At 42.2% G+C, this 22,840-nt stretch overlaps 2 protein-coding genes across 2 annotated transcripts in view; both read right to left on the reverse strand.

Moving 5' to 3' along the window:
* Nucleotides 1-638, reverse strand: part of aldh1l2 (aldehyde dehydrogenase 1 family, member L2) — a 31,143-nt gene extending 30,505 nt beyond the window's left edge. The window contains exon 1 of the mRNA XM_017698900.2: nucleotides 482-638. Within this exon, the coding sequence (XP_017554389.1) occupies nucleotides 482-529 (48 nt within the window). The 5' untranslated portion in view covers nucleotides 530-638. The remainder of the gene's footprint in view (nucleotides 1-481) is intronic.
* Nucleotides 639-4,444: 3,806 nt separating this feature from the next.
* On the reverse strand, nucleotides 4,445-17,110 carry samm50l (sorting and assembly machinery component 50 homolog, like). Its single transcript, XM_017698899.2, has 15 exons — nucleotides 16,930-17,110; nucleotides 16,493-16,603; nucleotides 15,154-15,255; nucleotides 14,976-15,063; nucleotides 13,377-13,483; nucleotides 12,479-12,609; nucleotides 12,311-12,398; nucleotides 12,056-12,184; nucleotides 11,749-11,820; nucleotides 10,308-10,394; nucleotides 10,139-10,209; nucleotides 8,259-8,326; nucleotides 7,907-8,053; nucleotides 6,996-7,137; nucleotides 4,445-5,915 (listed from the first exon to the last, which is right to left on the reverse strand). Exons 1-15 carry the CDS (start codon nucleotides 16,948-16,950, stop codon nucleotides 5,870-5,872), a joined length of 1,410 nt encoding a protein of 469 aa, XP_017554388.1. The 5' UTR covers nucleotides 16,951-17,110; the 3' UTR covers nucleotides 4,445-5,869.
* Between the last annotated feature and the right edge of the window lie 5,730 nt (nucleotides 17,111-22,840).

Raw genomic sequence — 22,840 nt, forward strand, 5'->3', positions numbered from 1 at the left:
GGCTTGCAGGCAGGCTTCTGTAACCCGACACGGCCCGAGCTTTTCGCCCCGTGCTGATGCAACTCGCCGAGGGGGCTGTCTACTGGAAGTAATCCGACTGCAGGCTTCCCGAGTCCGGCAACGTGGCGAGCGGCGACAGCGCCGTGGAAGCCACGAAGCTACGAACTGAAGCGCGGTCTGCTCCACTGCTGCTGACGGGGATTCAAACCCAAATGCCCCAAACTGTAACGAACCGGACTCGGCTTCCTATTCGCCAGCTTCTTGCTCGAAGTCCCCCGTTCCACCTTAAATGGTGCAGCAGTTAAAATCCGGTCGCCTCAGGTTGCACCATTTAAGGTGGAACGGGAAAGCCGAACCAGGAGCGGACGGAATAAGGAAGCCAAGTTCAGCCTCACTCCTATTCATTCATTCAGCTCTGAGATTCCGCCTTTTCCATTCCCGGCTACCAGAGACAGCGCCACGTCAGGCGCCAAATACTCACGGAGCTTGTCGAAAAGGTCCTGCGGATCGTGTTGGCCGCCCTCAGCATGGCTAAACCCCTGCAAAACTCCTGCAAAACCCACAAATCTGAACGAGCCGAAGTCAGCCGCGGGCTCCGAGACGCGCACACCTGCTCTCTGAAGAGCGATGCCCGACTCGCCAACGAATCGTTCGTTTGAATCGATTCTTTTCAATAAGCCGCTCGAACTCATTCACTTGATTCACCACGTTCACATGGATCAAACAGCTCTTTCGTAAACCTGCTCACTGTCTGCGTCTGGTTCTGTAAGGGTTCTTTAGCCAGGCCAATGGTTTCATTTAGAGCCACGAGTTCTATACAGGAGCATTTCAGGCTGAAATGGCTCTTCGCATTGCTGGAGCTTTTGGAAAATGGCTTCATGTAGCGCTAAGAAGGGCTCTTGTACTGTGTCAAGCTTGACATTGCAACAATAGTAGAACCATTTTTGGTTCTATATAGACCCATAAGCATCTTCGCCGTAAGTCTGAAGAACCATTTTTCCATGCAAAAAGACATTTAAGCACGAAATGGTTCTAACTTATGGTTCTGTATGGAACCACTGGCTTTTCTAAAGAGCCCTCGAAGAACTTTTTTAAGAGTGACCAGAAAACGTTTAATGCACAATGCACCGTTTTAGCTGAATTTAACGTAATGGAAAAGAAATAAAACACAAAACGTGGCCTGTGTTAAAGTTATGGCACCTTTTGGTATTTGTTTTTTTTCAATGTTAAATTCAGCAGATGAATGAAATTATGCACTAAAATGGGCATATTTAGGCCCTGTTTGTCCTGTGTAGAGGGTGTCAATTCATTTTCACTTAGAAAATCAACAAGAAGAATAGGATAGTAATGTTAGGCTGACGACTTCCAGTGAGACTCGCTGGAATGCAGGAGGTAGAATCGGGATTTCCAGGCTGAGGTGAAGAAGATGAAAGGTCGACTCACTGAATCGAATCTAATTGTCCATGAAGGAAAGGAGGATTGTAATTGGCTTAATTTGTGAATCAGTGAATCAGTTAGACACCGTGAATCGGCTCGTTCGAGAGACACGGTTGACCGAATTCAGTCGAAGTGAACTAGTTCTGATTCAGAGTGGATGACGGACGTCGCGCCAGGCTGTGCGTGCGCGCCCCCGCGTCGACTCCATAGCATACATACATTTAGCGGGTAAAATGTGCTTTATATAGTTTTCCTCTGTACTGGTGCGCACAATAACGCAATATCTTCAGTTTTTCTGGGCGACAATTAATTAAAAAGCAGGGCGCTTATGCAATCCGCGTGACCTGGAGGCGAATGCGCGTAACCGCGCCCCTTGGTTCTTCAAGGGTCAGTAAAGAGAATGGTTCTGTTTAGAGCCACGAGTCCTATATAGAACCTTTTCATGCAGTTCTTTGCATAGTAATGGTAAAATTGTTCTTCAGATTGACAGAGGAAACACCGATCAGGCATAACATATGGTCAATGACCATAATGTTGACCAGTCCTTGTTTCTACGCTTCTACTGTAGTCCATCTGTTTCTCTGATACTTTGTTAGGACCCTTTTACCCTGTTCCTCAGTGGTCAGGACCCCCATGGACCCTCACAGAGCAGGTACTATTTGGGTGGTGGATCATTCTCAGCACTGCAGTAACACTGATATGTTGGTGGTGGTGACCTCGTCAGCTCTTACAGCCTACGACAAGTGTGAGACTATCGCAGTAAAAAAAAACATTTAAGAGCGTTCTTAGAAATATTCTTCAGAAAAAAAATGAGAATCCCTAAGTTATTTGAAGAATAGCAATTTTTCATAACTTTTTGTTTTTTCATAACGTTTTGCAGATTGTTTGCCATAAATCATAGGGTTCACCCCAGGTATGCAGGGCAGCTTTTCACTGGTGACAGCTTTATTGATGCTGGCTGGCTGTCTCACTTCGCATAACTGGAGTGGCCAGAAGGGTTGCCTTGCTCTTCTCTAGGACAGCCCTGGCCACCCCTTGGCCACGCCCCTGGGACTGTATCAACATAATCTTTAACACAACTGCTCGTCTAAAAGAGCACGATTTGATGTTAAAACACTGGAGGGTTATTAGAAAACTTGAAAGTGATATTCTTTTCTATGGAGCTCGTGGTAAAACCTCTGGAATCAGATACAGTAAGTGCACCTGTTCTGACTCTCAGCACTATAAATACCTCAAATCAGACAGCGTTCTGCCCTCGGTCACACCAAGCTGATAGTCAGGTTCTCACAGTGCAAAGATTAACTGGGGTCACGATACTGCCACCAAAGAAGTGCTAGACTTGTTCTGGGATAAATACAACATTTGTGTTCTGATTTGCCCAGTTTTGGGCTCTTGAATCGTGTAAAGCTGTTATGCATTGACCTTTTCACATTTTACCTTCTTCAGCATACACTAGGCTCACTGGGCCTCCTTCACCAATATCTCACACCACGCTTTTTCATAAGCAGGTCCTAAGAAAAAGTCTACGTCAGATTCATGACGTGTTCTTAAACCGCAGAACTGGTTGCACCTTTGTGCTCTGGAGTGTGTGTAGATTCTGTTCTTACTCAAGAACAAATCCCAAACAAGAAAATCAGTTCATGGAAACTGTGTAAGAGGGTTTACAGAAGAAGGTTCATAAGAACAGTTATTGAATGAGGCCCAATGTATTTATGCATGACTTTTTTTCTGGCCTTCAGTGTCTTTGTATGAGTGTGCATTATTCCCTCCATGTGGCATAATGTATTTAAAAATCAATAGTAATAACAATAAAATATCAACCACAAACTTAAACCCACAAAGACAGCCTTCAAGGCAGAGAGTTTTCTTCCATGCTCCAGAGCAATGGCTCCCTGAGGATTGGATTGGGAACCACCACCCTGGGGAATGGTCCATGGTGCTTAATGGTGTACAAATCAACATTTTGTCGTTGGAATGGTCTAAAATGCTTGGCCACCACAAGCTGCCAGAACAGCTTCAGTGCACTTTGGCATAGATTCTACAACCCTCTGGAACTGCGCTGAAGGATGGAAAACTCTGCTAACAAAAGATATTCCCTCACTTGGAGCTTTGATGAGTGTGGTGGAGTGTGCCAGAACATTGGTCTGTAACTTCCAATAGGTCTTCAACTGGGTTGAGATCTGGCGACTGAGAAGGCCACAGCATCAATAATTAAACCATTCAGTGACCAGTCATGCCCACTGAATGGGCAGTGTCATCATGAAGAGACTCCCAGCAGGACAGAAATGTTTTTAGAGAACACATAAATAAATCTGTTCAGTAAGAATAACTTCGTACTGATTTGAATTACCTTTCCTTTAAAGGGGACAACTGGACCCAAACAATGCCATCAAAATGCCCACCCGCAGCCTAACAGAGCTATCAGGCTCCTCGCTGTAGGGGTGATGGTGTTCAGGCTTGTACTGTTCTCTTGGTGTATGCCACACATGCACCAAGTACAGGCACTTGTACAGGTTATGGTGAAGGATGACGTATCTGACCAGATCATCGCTCTCTGCAGGCCAGTGCCGATGGTGTTTACAACACACACACACACACACACACACACACACACAAAAAGCCGCTTCTACCTCAGGGTCATGGGGGTGGTGCTGGAGCCTATCCCAGCCGTCATTGGGTGGAAGGCAGGATGGTTTCCCAATTATCCATTCTTCTTTGTAGGGAGGGTTTTATGCACCAATATGCTATAAATAAATACCGATATATTCTCTTTGTGTAGTTGTGGTCAAGTATCATAGTCACCAACAGTTTACGGACATCCCACAGATGTCACTTTAGTCACTGTTCCTAATGAAACACTAACTGATCAGACTTTCTCTGTCTTATAGGGTTTTTCCTCTTGCTATTTCATCAGCTCCATTAACCATATAGGTGCATTTTGTAGTTCTACCATTACAGACTGTTAAATAATTTGTCTATTAGGTAAGACTCATCATTTTAAACAAGGTCAGGGAACAAAAGTATTTTATTCCTGTGCACAAAACAATATAATCAGAGTTCTGACATTAAAAAGAGGACTTACAATAAGAGCACTGCTGGTGGATTTCCAATAGGGCTTTGAACTCCATCCCATAAAGGCTACAGAAGAAAAAGAAAAACTCTTGACCGATAAGACTAAAATACGGACGTCTGGAGAGGCCATAAGCTGTTGCTACAATTTTCTGGATTGCTATATTGAGATAAGTGTCTTACGATCTCAAGAGAACAACTTCGTTCACAAAATAATTCACAAAATAATTACCTTATGGCCTCTCTGGACGTCTGTACTGAAGTCAGCCTAAGTCAACTCATATGTAGTGTGGCATGAGAAGAGTGGACCACTTCACTCACAAGGAAAAAGGTGTTTCCATTAACTCGCAGGAACACATGACTACAGGAGAACTGCAGTAGGTTTGGAAAGGCTACGTTCACATTACCAAGTTAAAGTGGCACAAATCCAATTTTTTGCATGAATGTGACTCAGATCTGATGTTTCCAGGGCTGTGTGGACGCAAATCTGATCTTTTCAAATCCGACCTGAGCCACTTTCATATGTGGTCCTAGACTGGATATGTATTCGATTCATGGCTGTGTGACCTTAATGTGATGCTCAGATCGGAATTCATGTGCTTCTTCCCCACTGCACGTGCGCCATCATTCAGCGTTACTCTGGCAGCAGCACCGAACAGAAGTTAAAGCCTGCTAATGGTGGAAAAGAAACACCTCACCTTGTTCGTCTTCATCTCGCTCTAATAATGAGGCTGAGAGCTGATCAGAGTTAATGATCTTCTCAGCGAAGCTCGTTCTGACCATCAGTTTGTGCTGATGATGCATGTGGTTCATTCACGTGACGTTGTGTGAACCATCGTGCCAGAGAGATCGGATTTGAGCAACGAGGCTTGTAACGTGAACGTGGTCAAAGTGCGACAGTCCCTCGTCTCCCTTAATACTCTCCGTCTACGCGTTCAACTGTCAGTACCCGATAGGTGGGTTTCAACACGACTAATGTAGTGTATGTAACAGGGACGATGGAGCCAACTATGGCTGATATAATATTGGTGAAGAACAGGAAAAAAAGAACTGAATATAACGGAATCTCAGGCGCTTTACAACAACAAAAAAGTGCAAGCACATCCCTCAAAGACATAACGGATCTGACGGCCTGTAGATAACGCCGGTTACTATCTATTCACCTCTTATCACCTTAAAGTCCAATCTGAAAGGTATGTTAGGAAACCAAGAACTGTGAGGTCATCTTGTGTCCTTAGACGAAGAAGGTAGAGCCCCTCAAATTGTGCATGCAGGAGGGATCCTCACATTCTAGCATACTACACACGGCTTGCCTCCTATCCCACAACACTTGGCTTCAGAACCAGAGCAGCAGCTGAGGACATCACAGGAAACGGATCCCCGCTCCAAACTGCACGCCGTCACATATCCTTCACATGGAAATGAAATTACATTAAAACACAAATAAGGAGTGGAAAAAGGAATAAGACTAGCTGCCAAGCAGGTATATTAACAAAACAGAAGGCAAGACAACAAAACAACCAATGAGCAAGTGTGCACCAACGTTAAATGAACTGCCAAATTAACGGAAACACTTGAATAAATTACATAAATGATATGATATCAGGTGCTTCAAAGTACATTAAGTAAACCACCCTGTCCCCCTGCTGACAACGGAGTTATGACTGTTAAAGAGTCATGACTGAATAGAACAGTAGCTTACAGCATTTATAAAATCAGGTGCTTCAAATATTTAATACACTTAATAAAATGTACATAAATTCAAAGTACATTAAATAAACCACTCTGCCCTCCTGCTAGACTGATGACCGAGTTATGACTGATTAGAGTTATGACTCAAAATAATAGCACATAATTACACAGCCATCTAAAATAGTAGGACTTGAGGCTGCGCCGGTACACAAATTTCACGATATTATACGTCATTTTTGAGTTTGTAAAGAAATGCTAATATAACTGACATTTATTGATTTATTTTTTGGTAATTCTCCTAACTTTTTCCTTGTAACTCCCACTGTTGTCCCACTGCTCACCACTTCAAACAGCTTGACTAAATCAACCACTGAAATTAAGATAACGAATATAACCAAACCAGTTTAAAAAAAAAAAAAAAAAGATTTTATATATATATATATATATATATATATATATATATATATATATATATATATATATATATATATATATATATATTTGTGGTTATTACTTGTAGGAATATCATTGAAATCATTCCTGTCTTCACATGGTATATTGCATGGAATCTAACTGTTTTTGATCCATGGCTCGTATAATCTATATCGAAAATTATATCAACATACGTGTGGTGACGCCCCTAGTAGGACTACATATAAACCTGCTTATAATTCCTTCACTGTTTCTGTGAAATAGACGAATATACCCTCAAACTTCATTTAATTCCACATCCAATGTGCTGGAGTACAAAAAACAAAAACTGTGAATAGTCAATTACCTACAGACTGCACTCTTACCTGTCTCCACTCTGGACACCCATGGGAATACAATAATTTAGCTCTAATCTTGCGATGTTCCCCAGCCGAAGTATGATGCCTGCCCCGTAGGACCAGCGGATGCATTCTGCTAGCTTCTGCAGGTGTGCATGTGGACCCTCCCCTGAAGACACAAGCCAGAAATGTATATTTCATCAGTGCAAAGCAAAACAGGCCTTCAGGCAGCTTATAAGAGTCTCTTACTTCCAGATTTTCATACAACTTACCACCCGGTGGTCTTTCAGTACGCCACATAGTTCTGAGTGCTTATGCGTATGCAAATGCATATCGTCGCTGTCTAAAGATAAACATGTATTTCCAAAATAGTAACTTTACAGGAGAGGGCAGAGCATCCTTTACGTTTGATGTTAGTCAACCGAAAGAGATTTTTTTCTAAGCAGTTTTGCTGCATTTTAATTGGTCCATTCATCATGAAATTTCTACACAGTGTAAAGAATAGCTGCTGTGTTCAAATAATGTAGAAAAGTCAAAATCACAAAAACATTTTTTTTCTGGACAGCGACCCACTGGTCAAATTACATGTGTTGTTTTTGTAATTAAAATTAAACATTTCCTGCTCATTTATATTCATTTTAGTTTTCATTTACAGAAAAAAAAACATAAAATACAAAATGTGCCATAATGTTTACACAGGTAACATTTTAGATTTTATTTTTCCTTCCCAATATGTTGAAATCAGCAAATAAGCAGTAACTGTGCATTAAGATGTGCATAAGTGTGTTCTCTGTAGAGGATGCGTTCATTTATTTTCACTTAGAAAATCAACAAAATGTGTCATTTGACCAGCGGTGCCCGAACAACTGTTTGAACTGGTATAGCATGCCTTAGCAACGTGTGTGCAATACCAGGCCTAGGAGTTTAGAGACACTGACCGTAGTCAAGATTGCAGAGGTTGCCAGCATTCAGGAAGAAGTGTGTTCTGAAGAGGTCAGCAAGGCCGCCCCGAGTGGACCGGAATGGAAGGGGTGTATACAGATGGAGCCCACTGGCCCAGTATGCCTCTCCACCCAGATAGTCACCTGATCAGGTAAAGAGGCAGTCATGCACAGATTTATAAACAGGATCAGGCCCACCGACAGTGAATGGTACATGACAAGTGAATGTACATTAACACAGCAAATGAAGAAGAACACTCATCACAAACAGAGCAGCTGTCAGAGTGTCAGTCTAGACTCTAGACTGACTCAAAATACTTTAGATGGAAACACAAGGCCACAAACTGACCTTCATTTTGAGGGCCAATACTGTACATGCCAAATCCTCTCACACTGGTTGGACCACCCAAGTAAAACCTGACAGAAATAAGCCAAACAGCACTGAATGTGACATGTCCACAAATCAGCCATCACACATTTTTGCACCAGCTCCAAATAGGCCTGAGCCAGACAGTCAGCATCCTACAGCACTTGACTACAGCTCATATCTTTAAAAATGTAGAAAGTGGAAAAGTACACAAGTCTAGCCACTTCTTTATGGTCATTATGCTACGGTATTTTACATATACCTTATGTTCGCATGTTCAGAAATATGAATAAAAGGAGAATTCCACTGTTGTTTAAAAATTTGTGCATAAATAAACAATGCAGTCATGCAGAATGCCTTGGTGTGAAATGCTCAGTTGTAGAGAAACTTAGAGTCAGAATTATCACCACAGTCCGTGCGTTTACATGCACTCAATAATTCGATCATAATCTGATTTCTGCATTTATCTGATTATTTAAATGGTCATGTAAACAGCACACTAAGATTTTTCTGATCGGAGTAAGATCTAGAGATGCGATTAAGAAATCTGAGATAAAGCCTCTGATAAAGAGGCTGGATTTTAGCTGAGTAATCAGTTTTCTCAGTGCATGTAAACTCTTACTCTGACTTCTTTTGGATTTCTCAGTCTGCGCATGCGTGAAAACGGACCACGGTGCCTGAAATAAGCAAGCAGCGTTGCAGCGGGACACAGCAAAACACTTTTGGAACCAACTAGGTGCTTGAGGAAATGAAGGATTTAAATATTTTTTATTTTCTAGATGATCTATGTTCAGATTTTCAGGTAAATTGGTGTGAGGTTTTAAAAAAATCCATGGCATGAAGTCAGAAATCAAAGCAGAAATCTGATTACTGTCTGACTCTGGACCTGGAGTTTCACATTACCTGATTACTCAAGTGCATGCGAACACATTGATCAGATTACTGACGCAGTCTGATCTTCTGCAGTCATCTGATTATTAAGTGCATGTAAACACACGCAATGATGGTGATAGAAACCAGACATCAGCAGTGTCTAATGCCTCTATAATAGGCATGTCAAACTTGGTGCTGCGCTCTGAATTCAGATCACGAAGGCCTTGCTAATTAGCTGCTGAGCTGAATCAGGTGTATTGAATGAGGCAGGGTGCTGAAGTCTGCAGTGCTTTGCCCCGTGTGGACCGGAGACTGGTGCTTTTTAACTTCTCACAGAAAGTCATTACATGAAATGGTTGTGAATATGCTGCATCACTTGTCTGAAATAGTTTTCTGATAGTTATGTGATCAGACTTTGGCCTAAAATGCATTTTTATTTATTTATTTTTGGTTCTTTGGTACATGAAAGGCGTTATAAGCTTTACTATTTTACCATCAGCAACATTACATAAAAACTCTAAAGACACATTTAGGTTCACTGGTCAATTTGTATAGTAAATAAGGTACAAATGCAGGATACATCTGCACCATAGACATGGAGACCCCTGGTTCCCATCACCACCACTATGATGGATTACGGGTCAGCAAATTTCCCTACAATGACCACTTCACATCAAACCACACAATGATTTAGATGACATCCTGAAAATTTAATTATGCAAACATTTGGATTCCCTTTTAATAAGGTTTATTTTTGTTCTAATGGAACTGAATATGTGAGCATACATTGAATAAACAGTACACTTATAATACATAATCTACTTATCCTGTTAAAAATGTAAGCTTTTAGTTTACTAGTGTTTCATTACCAATCCAGACCATCAGACAATCAACATAAAACACTTTGACGTTGTAATTATGATTAACATATTAGTATATACTGAAAAATACGACCCATGGCACTGGGGAATGCAACACTACACAATTACCTGTCAGCAATTGAGGTCGGTCGACCACCTACAGGAAAGATCATTCCTCCCCATAGAGATGCAGAGAGCACCTGAAAGACAACACAAACCATGCTGAGAACTGCTTTACAAACAGATTTCAAGACTAAATAACCATAGCTCAGCAATGTTCTTCACAAGACTGACTCACAGAGCCCCAGAGGAACGGTCTGTTCAGCTGCAGCTCAAAGTCCTCCTTTAGAAAGCTGGCATCGCCCCCTGTGTAACCCGCCAGCTCCTGCACCAACACAGCAAACACATCCTCAGCTCAGTCACACAGCTGAGACACTCACTGACAGCCACATGTGTTTCAAAGAAGCTGGCATAAAGAAAGAAAAAATCATAAATTATCATACTGGTTTCAGCAGGTCTCTTAAAGGGAAACTTTTCCACCATTTTCTCAAATTAAGTTTAAGTGACCCTTAATAGTCCCAAAGTGGGGACATTTCACCTCTGCATTTTGACCCATCCATGCAGTGAAGCACCACATACACACAGTAGAGGGCAGTGAGCACACTTGCCTGGAGCGATGGGCAGCCCTATCTACAGCGCCCAGGGAGCAGTTGGGGGGGTTGGGTGCACTTCAGTCACGTAACGTCTGCATAATTAACCCCTTAAAATTCTAGGCTTATTTCATATAAAGGGTTATTATTCATTAACTACAGGGACTTCAGTGCAAACTAATGGAGCTTTTCTTATGTTATAAAGGTGTGTAATAAGAAATTGGCTTGGTAACAGTTTAAATCATTAAGATGCTAATAAAATGATTCAAAGTGGTTTAATGTCCTCTGTTCTAGAGAAGCTTACGGAGTCAGAACTGCTCACAACGGTGGTGACAGGAGCTAGATATCCAAAGTGTTTAATGCCCCTAATGCCTCTCTCTCATAGAAAGTTATTGCATGAACTGGCTATTATATCTCAATGATTTAATCATTCAAACATTTCAGAAGACCTCCCTTTAGAAAAAATATTCACATCAAAAACATGCTCAGCCTGGGCCATTATTTCAAAAATGATTTTTGATAACATATTTATGCACTCAAGAAAGGCAGAATATTTAGATGATGCTGGGGTAACTTTTCTAAACTGTCTGCATTTTACTCATTTTAGTGCTTTGTAACTGTATAGAAAGAAACCTTATATTTAGATGTTTTCCCAATTTGTACATTTTACAACAGTTTTTATGCTTATATATCAGGATCAATATCAGTACATAAAAATGATCAGATACTGGCCCACAGTTCACAATCATATACATATACACACACATACATATATACATACATACATACATACATATATATATATATATATATATACATATATATATATATATATATATATACATACATACATACATACATACACACACATTATATATATACACACACATTATATATATATACACGTTATACACACACACACACACACACACACACACACACACACACACACACACATATATATATATATATATATATATATATATATATATATATATATATATATATACATACATACATATACATATACAGTTAAACAGTTAAAACTCTACACTGACCAGTAAACTCATCAAAGCCGTCCTCACGTACCTGGTTGATCCGCAGTAAGGCACCTTTTCTTGGAAGGATGGCAGAGTTCCTGGTGTCTAGTACCATGGCGTGCTACAATGAAATCAGCAGGGGACACAGATCTTTAAAGACATTAAGTATCTGTAACCTCAGACGAGTCAAATGAGTGAATACGAATAAAAAAAAAGGAAATATTTTCTCGTTAGGATAACATGTTGTAGTCTAAAATATTTATCATTTGCAAGAGAAAACTTTATCATTTTTGGGAGCACTTTTCACCTCTAACTTGTTTCTGACTCGAGTGAACAATTAAAAAGGCATAACATACTGAGAGAGCAGATTTGAGAGTGTGGCCACTTTCTTCTCGTACAGCGAAGGAGGCACTGCGAGCAAGACAGCCCAGCTCCCGCCACACGCCCTCCCACTTCAGGGTGTGATCGGTCATCCACAGCGGGAACTGACGGAGAGGAGGACAGAGGAACAGACCGCCAGTAAAACCTTTCAGACTGCAGAATCAAGGAGCTACTTAACAGCTGTTTTTGATACTTGCATTAATAATAAAGAGAGACTGTTAAATGCTTACACTGAGTTCTGTGGAAACTCCTCTGTCCGTCTCCTTCAGCGAGCTCCATGGAAACTGGCCAGTCACTTTGTATAAGTTTAGCGTGAAACTGCATGAACAAGAAGAGCATTCGTTTTCCAAAAAAACTTTCTTTTCGATTCTTAATCAGAACAACTTCGGATATCATACTTGCGCTCGTAGTAGCCTGGCTGAGGTTTAAAGAAAGACAAGCCGTATGAGGTCTCCTTAGTCCCGTATGAGAACTGGAAAGTGAGCTTCTCCCCACGACCAAACATGTTGGGGAGCTTAATGCCAAGCACCTACACAAGGAGTAACATAATACATTAAATGGGGAATTCCAGAGATTTTTATTTGTTAAGATAAACAAAGTCATACACAGTGGTTTTATGTGAAATATGCCATTATAGAGGAACTTATTGGATCTGAATTTGTCATAGTGCTGGTGCTTTGTTGCTTTAATCCTAAGACACTGTTTAACAATAGTTTCCAGATAAAGACAAAGGAAGCATGTTTTACCTTAATTTACCATTATTATATCATTATTAACATTACAGAAGACCCCTTAGGACAGGGGTGTCCAATCCTAGAGGGAGACTGGACATTCCGGGCCGGAGAGCGCCTTGTGTGGCTGCAAGTTTTCATTCCAACAAAGCAGGAGGTCACCTGATGAAATGTTTGAAGACTAAGACCGACTGATTAAACAAGCAGAATCAGATGTGCTTCAGCTTGTTTGGAGTGAAAACGTTCAGCCACACTGGCCCTTCGCGGTTAAGATTGGACACCCCTGCCTTAGGAGATCTATGTAGGTTAACTGGACAGTAAATGAAATGGTTATGTTTGTTCAGATACCATCACACCTGCTTCCTCTCACTACCATTGTAAAGAAATCCAATATATAAAATTTGAAACAATTCCCTTTAACAGAAACAACCACTTTTGTTGACAAAGTGAGCCATAAAACCATTTGATGAGAAGTTACCGCAGGAGTATAACAATACACAACACTGAGTGACTGTGTCATTGTGTTTATGTAAGATAAATAAAGTGTGGGTGCACTGCCTCTTACCATGCTGCCCTCATTGTTTCCAACCATGGTGTTATAACTGCCAGTCACTCTCTTCAGCTCTGTCACCTCAAACGTCACATCCAGGCCATTGGGCAGGGCGTCATCTCCTGAAGATCACAGCATTTAAAAAGTGTTAAGAACAGAACCCAAGGCCCAATCCTATTTCACCCCTTGCCCCTACCACTTAGCCCTTACCCCTCTATTTTGTACATTCAGACCTAGAGGCAGTATATACCAACCCGGAAGGCCACTAGCATTGTGGACGACCCCTTCCGTCCCTTACACTGACTTTTTTCATCGCTGGCAGAAGGTACCGGAGCAACTGTGCCACCACTGCCAGACTCTGCAACAGCTTTGCTCCTCAAGTGATCAGGTTTTTAAACTCACAAGGACTGAACTAACCCCCCCCCGTCCCCCACCTCCCCTCCCCTCCCCTCACACACATACTCTACACACACACCTCTTTTGATGCTCTACTTGCACTATCTGGAACATTGCTGCCAACACTGTTCACTCAAGTTTTACCACCTCAGTAACTGCTGTGTGACTGTGTGACTCACAGATCACAGCATGTTAATATCTCTGCACCTTATTCTCACGACCTCATGTCCAGAATGAGTGCTGTGTCGTTTACTGTGTCTAATGTCTGTTTAATTTATATTCGTATTTAATGTTTCTAGCTTAATTTTTTGTTTGTGCACGATGTCTGCACGTTCGCACTTTGTACTTTCTGTTCCTTGCTGCACCGTGATGCTCCTGGTGGAACGTAATTTCACTCCACTGTGTACTTGTACAGAGATGGAATGACAATAAAATCATCTTGACTTGACTTGATCTGTGCTGGTACAGAGGGGTAGTCAGAAGTATTAGGGCTCCATGGTACTCCAAATGGAGGTTTTTCAGGGACACTCTCCAAACAGAGTGTTATGAGGAAAAAACCCAGCAAGATGGCTTCTTCTTCATAACAACTTCTACTGCTAAACTTCCCGTCCCACCCTAAGAGTCCAGCAGTACTGATGCCTGAAACGGCGGAATATAACTGAAGCTCCATTTAAGGTAAAACAGGAAAAGTCGAACAAGAAGTTGACTTCAGCTTCACATCACTGAAGAATTAGCGTTGAGCGATAATAAATAATTGCCCCCCTCTTTGTAGCACATGAGGTCCTAAACGTAACTAAAGCCCAGCAGCGAGGAGCTGAACTTTCCCCTCCTTTGCTGTCACTGCAGACAGGCAGGGTCGCCTAGAGCAGCTCTAGTAGCTGTTAATGAAGTGATGCTGTTTTTTATTTGAGGGTGCTGTTTCACAGGGGAAGATTTCAACTACCCTTATAACACTGTTCCAAGGGGCAACATGACACTCAAAAACAAGGGGTGGAGGTAAATAATGAGAAATGGGATTAAGCGCAAGTTTCACAGTAGGATGTGCGTCTGTTTAACAATGCTTGGTTTAACAATGTGGGTGATCAATGACGAAGCAAGCATCTATCATGCGCAAAAAAAAAAAAACAAACAAAAAAAACAATACACTTTTGGTCGTGATAATTTGACTGTGCATTAAACTCAAATGCAAACAAAAATAAAACAGTATACAAACTCTACCTTCTGAGATGTCAATGAGGACCTCCACTTCCTTGAATATGCCCAGGCGGAGCAGCTTCTGTCTGGCTTCATGTGATTTCTTCATCACCTGCACAGAAAACACAACCCACACTTTCTCTCGTGACATGTGGAATCATCACCTGAGCAGAAAACAAAATTCTTTTCTTCATCAACTCACATCGATGAGGTTTTTGGCATTGAAGACATCAGAGATCTCATAGCCCAAATAATCCTCTTTAGTTCTTCCTAAGCCTTCAATGTTGACATGCTGTACAACAACCTAGAGGAAAGCAAAAAGGGTATAAACACTTTCATACAGCGATGGGCAACACGATAGCCCACAGAAAGCTCTGATTCTATGCGCTATTTTGGAAACCTCTTACTCTCCAGGGTATATTTTGGTTAGTCCATCTGAATTTACATGTCCAAATCGTAAGACAAATTATTCAATAAACTGCATGAAATTAATGTCAATTTTTATTTTATTTATTTATTTTGTAAAAGCTCCCCTCTGGGGGCTCCCGAGTGGCGCAGCCGTCTAAGTGTTGGCCCTACCATCAGGAGATCGTGAGTTCGATCCCTGGTGATACTACAGCCGTCCGTAGCCAGGAATCCGAGAGAGCACAACTGGCCTCGCTCTCTTGGGGAGGGTAGAATGCCCAACGCCCAACGCCCAAAAATCCTCTCAAATTAACAAAACATGTGTTTTATGATCTACACGTCTTTTTACACGTAAGCCAAAAATCTTAGGACGCTCTTTGTATTATTTTATAAAAATCGTTTTTACAGAGCAGATCACAGAAGAGACGGCATCTGTTTATAGTTTACAGCCCATATTTTTGCGGAAAAATTGTTCGACTTTCAGTAGGAAAAAAAAAAAAACAGAACAGTGAGTTCAGCTTCTTTTATTATAAGGGTTTAAAATGACATCATCACCGGGTATCTGACCGGAGAGAGGAGTTACAGCCTCATACGACGCCCAGCTTCTGAAAGTAGCTTATGAAATATGAAAGTTATGAAGAACATGACGAAGTGCGTTTTGAGGCCACCGGTGGTCCCAAGGAGTTGAAGAGGTTAATGTTTGGAATCAAATATGAATAAAAATTCAGCCCTCAGGTATTTCGATATGGTTCAATCTGGCTCTCAGTGAAGAAGGTTTGGACACCTCGCCCTAAGGTGATTCTTTTTAGCAAGGTGTGGCCACAAATTACTATACTGAGACCACCAAATACTACAGTATAAAATAATATAGTAATTCCCTGCCTGAATTTATTAATTTGAGGCCACATCTTACGAAAGAATAATAATGTCACCTTAGGGCGAGGGTGCCCAATCCTGGTCGTGGAGATCCACCACCCTGCACAGCCCTAATCAAGCACACCTGATTCAGGTAACGAAGACCTTCAGGGGCATCTGAGCATTAGAGCCAGGTATGTTGGATCTGCACTCTCCACGGTGGTAGATCTTCAGGACCAGGGTTGGGCACCACTGCCTTGGGGGGGTCAGTACTAACTCACATCTTTATTTTCCAGGATCTCTTTCTTGGTTTCTTGCTCTGCCTCCACCACTTCCAAGTCATCTGGGTTGACGCCCAGGTCGCGCCCGTGCATCGGAAGAGGGTCCATACTCTATAACACAGGATCACAAGCGTCAGGCACTGAAGTTGTGAATATTTTCCTAATTCTCACAACTACAGTTATCAACATCTGAGCGGCAGGACTGAGGCGAACCAGCGCAAATAGATGACGCTGAAGCCGGTTTCCTATGCGAATGTTCCCGTTCCACCTTAAATGGTGCAGCAGTTACAGTCTGGCGTCTATAGCTGCTGCACCATTTAAGGTGGAACGGGAAAATCCCAGCACGAAGCCGAGCGCACCAGGGCTGCACACACAAGAGGTCACGGACAAACACACACAGCCCGTTTTCCCACTTGACCTTTACGAAATGTAATTACCCTCGCGTGGACCGTCCCCATGTTCACGTGTTCCCGCTTTAACTCCTTTATGTGAGCTGTGGTGGGTCAGGGCCGCCGAGCAGAGGCTGCTGGTGGTCTCGTTATTCAGCATTCAGTACCGAACCCAATCCCACTTCAAGGAAAACGCCATGACACTCAGCCCTTGTCGTAGATCCCCGCTCTGATTGGTCGGTGTGGTGTGACGACATGGCAAAGTGGGCGGTACCCGACTGCCGTCCAACCCAATGACCGTAAAGTGACAGCGGGGAGCTTCGGCTGCGTCCCAAATCACATAGTACTGTATTACATGCACCACACTGATGAATGGGCTTCTGTTGGTGGAGCACTATTTGTGGCACACTATTTAGTATGATGGTATGCGGTTTTGGACGCAGCCTTAGGGATAGGCGGAAAGGGGAGCCCCTGATAACCCAGGAGTTTGTTTTTTAATTGATCCAAATTCATTAGACAGTGTTTTAGACTGTAGAACAAAAGGATAGCAAGAGGAATAAGAAGTCAACGGAACAGTATTTTGTCAATATGTGTGTTTTTTTGTAACAATACTTGTATTGAATTGCAGAGACACAGTTCACTCTGTGGTGGACACTAACACTGACACTACTACTACTACCCTACAGCACAGGCCGACGCAGTAAAGCAACACATCAGCACCTCATTTTGCCAACAACAACAACAACAACAGCACATGACTGAGGTGTCCTTGAGCAAGACACCTAACCCCCAATTGCTCCCCAGGCGCCGTGGATAGGGCTGCCCACGCTCCGGGCAAGTATGCTCACAGCCCCCTAGTGTGTGTGTGTGTGTGTGTGTGTGTGTGTGTGTGTATTCACTAGTGTGTATGTGGTGTTTCACTTCACGGATGGGTTAAATGCGGAGGTGGAATTTGGTTGTGGGATTAAAAAAGTATCACTTAACTTACCTTATTAATAAGAAATATGTCTCCTACTCCTCCTGAGAACGTAGCCAGTCTGCATGGCCATGACTCCTGTGCTCACACGGCAGTGGACCCACATCGGGATTACATAAAGCTTCTCTTTGTGAGATTTTATTTGTTAATTGTTATTTCTTTTACTTTTAAAGTACTTTTATCTACAAACATTCGTCTACATGACATGACATCTTTCTGTTCATCGCTCAAGAAATGTTAAATGTAGAGAATCAATTAACAGTTGATTCTTTATGCAGCACCTAAATGAGCACTGAATTAAGTATTGGTTGTATTGTAGTGTATTGCACTGTTCTGTGTTCAATTCTGTTGCTTTTCTTTCGGTATCAACAGTGACTTTTTGTTTCTAGCAGTATCTGAGCTCAGGACTGTCCTTCTCTCTAACCTATTGGTAACTAGCAAAGATACTTTCTCTAGATAGACCAAGTCGCTCTGGATAATAGTGTCTGCCAAATGCTGTGAATGTAAATGTAACAATAACTGAATATTCAGAATTGGCAGATTTTTCCTCCAAACATGCAGCTGGCAATTGGCCAACTTATTTATTTATTTATTTTATTTAGTATGATCATTGCTGCACTTTTATGACATAAATAATGTAAGTCAAGTCCACTCGAGCTGCGTTTGCGTGCTGCTGCTGCACACGTATTAAAATGGCACAGCATAATTATGCGTGATTTATTGTGCTAAACAGTCAGTTGATTCTTACTTTCAGTGTATCCCTTTATGTGATTCATGATAATTAATCAGGCCACTGATTTTTAAAGTTTCTGCATAATTAAATAGTTCAGATGTAAACAGAGTCGTTTCAATGTGGTTTGGTGTGAAATGAGTCAGAATCGTTGTCAGTGCTGGTGATAGGAACCAGACGTCTGAAGAGTTTAATGACACTAAAAGCTCCCTCGCAGAAAACTGCCAAGAAATCTTAACCATAGTTTTAAGTTTGGCCTAAAATATAGATTTTTCAAAGCAATTTTCATTACATATAAAATCTCAGAAGACCAGATTCAGTGATGTTTTTGGGGAATAAATAAAATACCTGTATTTGGGTTATAGACACTGTGAACTCTGGTTCTCTACAGTGGAGATGACAGTAGACTTCATGAGAAGCCCTCCAGCCCTGCCAGCACTCACCATCCTGGACAGAACTGAGATGGCACTAGAGTCCTGCAAGTTCCTTGGGCACAACGATCACCAGGGGAGCTGAAGTGGGACAGCAACATCAGCAGAGGACGTACCTCCTGCGTCAGCTGGGAAACTTCAACCTGCCCCAGAAGCTGATGGTGCGGTTCTCCACAGCCATCATAGTCTATCATCACGACGTCCATCACAGTGTGTGGCGGTCAGCCACCAAGCATGACCTCCACAGACTGCAGCGCATCATCAGATCCGCAGAGAGAACAAAAGGCGGTGAAAGGTGCCCACATTGTAGGAATTGCCTGCCTCCAGAACCAGGAAGCGTGCAGAGAAGATCCACACTGACATGTCCCACCACCTGTTCCAGCTCTTTCCTTCAGGCCGGCGCTCCAGCCAGATGAGGATCAGGACATCCAGGCTACAGAGAAACTTTTTCCCACAAGCCATCACTCTCTTAAACAGTTAACTATTACACATAAACAATATTCCAGCTTCTAATCTGCACTTCTTAATATACTGGTGTATATCATACTTAACATTCCTTCTTCTGAAACTACCATCACAGACCAACGTTTCTTCTAGCAGCTCACTTACCAGCCTTATTACCCCACTTATCTGACTGTCACCTCACGGATCCCTTTCTTTGCCACTATACACCCTTCAACTGCTGCTGCAGTTTGACTTAAGACACATACTTTGCACATTGTAAGGTTTACAGGTATGACCGTGTGTGTGTGTGTGTGTGTGTGTGTGTGTGTGTGTGTGTGATAATTGGAATGCATGTTTTATTTTATGTCATTTTAATGTCATATATTGTCATATATTATTTATTATATGTAAATGTCTGTCTGTTACTGTGCACTGCGAGCTCCTGTAACCAAAACCAAATTGCTTGTATATGTAATACCTCGCCAGTAAAGCTTGATTCTGATTCCGATGATCCATGAAATGAGAACTTGGAATGAAATGAATTGCACTTTTTAAACAACTAAGTTTGGAACCAGGAACGTCCATTTAAAATACCAGTTTCTCCAATTAAACAGCAGATCATCTTATTTACATTGCAGCTTTGGCCAACAGAAACTGGACGTGTGCCAGTGTGTTTCATATGTTCATTTAACCCTCACAGCTTGAGCTTTTGATTGAAAAAAGGCCAATTAAAATCAGAATCGGCAATGAACACAATGAACAACGTTTCAAGTGACTTTGAGCTAGAATATAAATAAAGCTTGACATGGAGGATATTTCAAAACAACAATCTTGGCTAGATCAGTCTGCTCAGGGTGTGGGCAAGCTGCTTACAATTACATATTTAATCTAGAGAGGACTCCAGTCATACATAGTCTGGACTGGTTGGTATAGTGTAGTGGGTAACATCTCTGTAGACTAGATTTCTGTCCCCTCCTTGGATAAACACCCTACACCATGCCAATAAGAGACCTTGGGCAAGACTCCTAACACTACCTTGGCCTACCTGTGTAAAATGATCTAACTGTAAGTCGCTCTGGAAAAGAGCGCCAGCCGAATGTAAATGTTACAGTACTATTACTGGTCTATAAATCACTTAATGATGTAGGACCAGCTTATTTATCTGACACCATTAGGAACTAATCAGTTAGTCCTGCCTGAGGTAAAGGCTAAACATGGAGAAGCAGCATGTAGCTACTTGGCTGAGAGCATTATAACCCTGGACACTCTTAAATCTGGGCTGAAAACGTTCCTGTTTAAGCAGCTTTCAGCTCAGTTTAAAACAGCTCGACTGCACTTCTCTCCTCTAACTCTGTTATCCTAATGCCATTTTTCTATTTGTGCAATTATGTTTTAATTTCTCTTTTCTCTTATTTAATGTTACTTTCATTTGAATTATTGTTGTATTTTCTTATTTGTAAAGCACTTTGAACGACCGCAGTGTATGAGAGGTCCTATATACAGTGAAAAAGCATAACATGATGAGCACCTCCTTGTTTCTACGCTCAGTGTCTGTTTTATCAGCTCCACTTACTGTATAGCTGCACTCTGTAGTTCTACAGTTACAGACTGTAGTCCATCTGTTTCTCTGATACTTGGTTACCCCCTTTTACCCTGTTCTTCAGTGGTCAGGACCACCATGGACCCTCACAGAGCAGGTACTTTTTGGGTGGTGGATCATTCTCAGCACTGCAGTGACACTGACGTGGTGTGGTGTGTTAATGTGTGTTGTGCTGGTACGAGTGGATCAGACAGAGCAGTACTGCTGGAGTTTTTAAACACTGTGTCCACTCACTGTCCACTGTATTAGACACTCCTACCTTGTCAGTCTACCTTGTAGATGTAAAGTCAGAGTCGATGGCTCATCTGCTGCTGCACAGTTTGTGTTGGTCATCCTCTAGTCCTTCATCTGTGGTCACAGGACGCTGCCCACAGGACACTGTTGGGTGGATGCTTTTGGTTGGTGGACTATTCTTAGCCCAGCAGTGACACTGAAGGGCTTAAGAACTCCAGCAGCATAATGTTATGCCTGACCGGTTTAAATAATCTCTCCTTGTCTTGTGTAGCTTAGCAACGCAGTGTGATTTAAGGCGAGCGTACGATGATTTAAACTTGCGGTGTGCGCGATGCTAACTGGTGAATATAAGATTCCATTACTTGTTAACAACGTGGGCCTTTGAAACAAATTTCTGACACCAAACATCTTTGATGATGGACTACATTTGGGAAAAGAGGATGACTGCGTAAATTCGATTTTTGGCTGAACCATTACTTTAACAATGTTTTACTGAACGGTTAACCGCAGTCTAAATACTGACAGTACAGATTACTGGTATTACATCTGGCTCTTGGCATGCTTTCGTTTTCCACTTTAAATTACTTCCACACTGCAGATGTTAACTGCTTGCTCACTTTAAATGTACCTCACTACTGCACGTTGTGGATAATGTCTGTTTATATCACCTCTGTGACAGTGCAAAGGATAAAAACTCCAGCAGCACTGCTGCGTCTGATTCACTCAGACCAGCGCAACACACACTAACACACCACCACCACGTCAGTGTTACTGCAGTGCTGAGAATGATCCACCACCCAAATAGTACCTGCTCTGTGAGGGTCCATGTGGGTCCTGACCACTGAAGAACAGGGTAACAGAGTATCAGAGAAACAGATGGACTACAGTCTGTAACTGTAGAACTATAAAGTGCAGCTATACAGTAAGTGGAGCTGATAAAATAGACAATGAGCGTAGAAACAAGGAGGTGGTCATAATGTTATGCCTGATGGGTGTAGATAGGCTTCAAAATGATGTGATACTGAGGGACATTTCTATTTTTCAGCCAGATGTTGGCTGGAAGGTTCAGTGGTGGCCACAGGCTGTTGGTCAAGCGCAGCACGGATGGAACAGCTCATCATGCTTGCCAATATCCCTACTGCGCTCAGGCATTATCACACACACTGAGAGAGGCGCATAAAAACGGCTAGATGGTGACTATTGTCCGGTCAGAATCAGGGCCCAGGGTCACATGCAGAAACTGCCGCAGGAGCAAGGATGCAGCCCAGGGCGAGGACTGGTAAAGAGAGCACCCTGCAGCATTCACGAGGGCTGGGACTGCTGGAGCAGAAGAACTTGAGCTTGAGGTGCTGTGTCGCCAAGAGGGTCGACCTATGTCGTGACCCAGTACTGGCTTGGGAAATGTGGAGACATCCGAAGAGGCTCATGTGAGGTGCACACTGCCTGTTAATGTTATTGTCCATTAGCTTAAGTTGTGTTACTCTGTGTCAGGGGCATGAGTGTTTGGTGTTGGGGGTTGGTCACTATGGGGTGGAAGCCTAAAG

The sequence above is a fragment of the Pygocentrus nattereri genome, chromosome 1 (genome assembly GCF_015220715.1).
Source record: "Pygocentrus nattereri isolate fPygNat1 chromosome 1, fPygNat1.pri, whole genome shotgun sequence".
Classification (NCBI taxonomy): domain Eukaryota; kingdom Metazoa; phylum Chordata; class Actinopteri; order Characiformes; family Serrasalmidae; genus Pygocentrus; species Pygocentrus nattereri.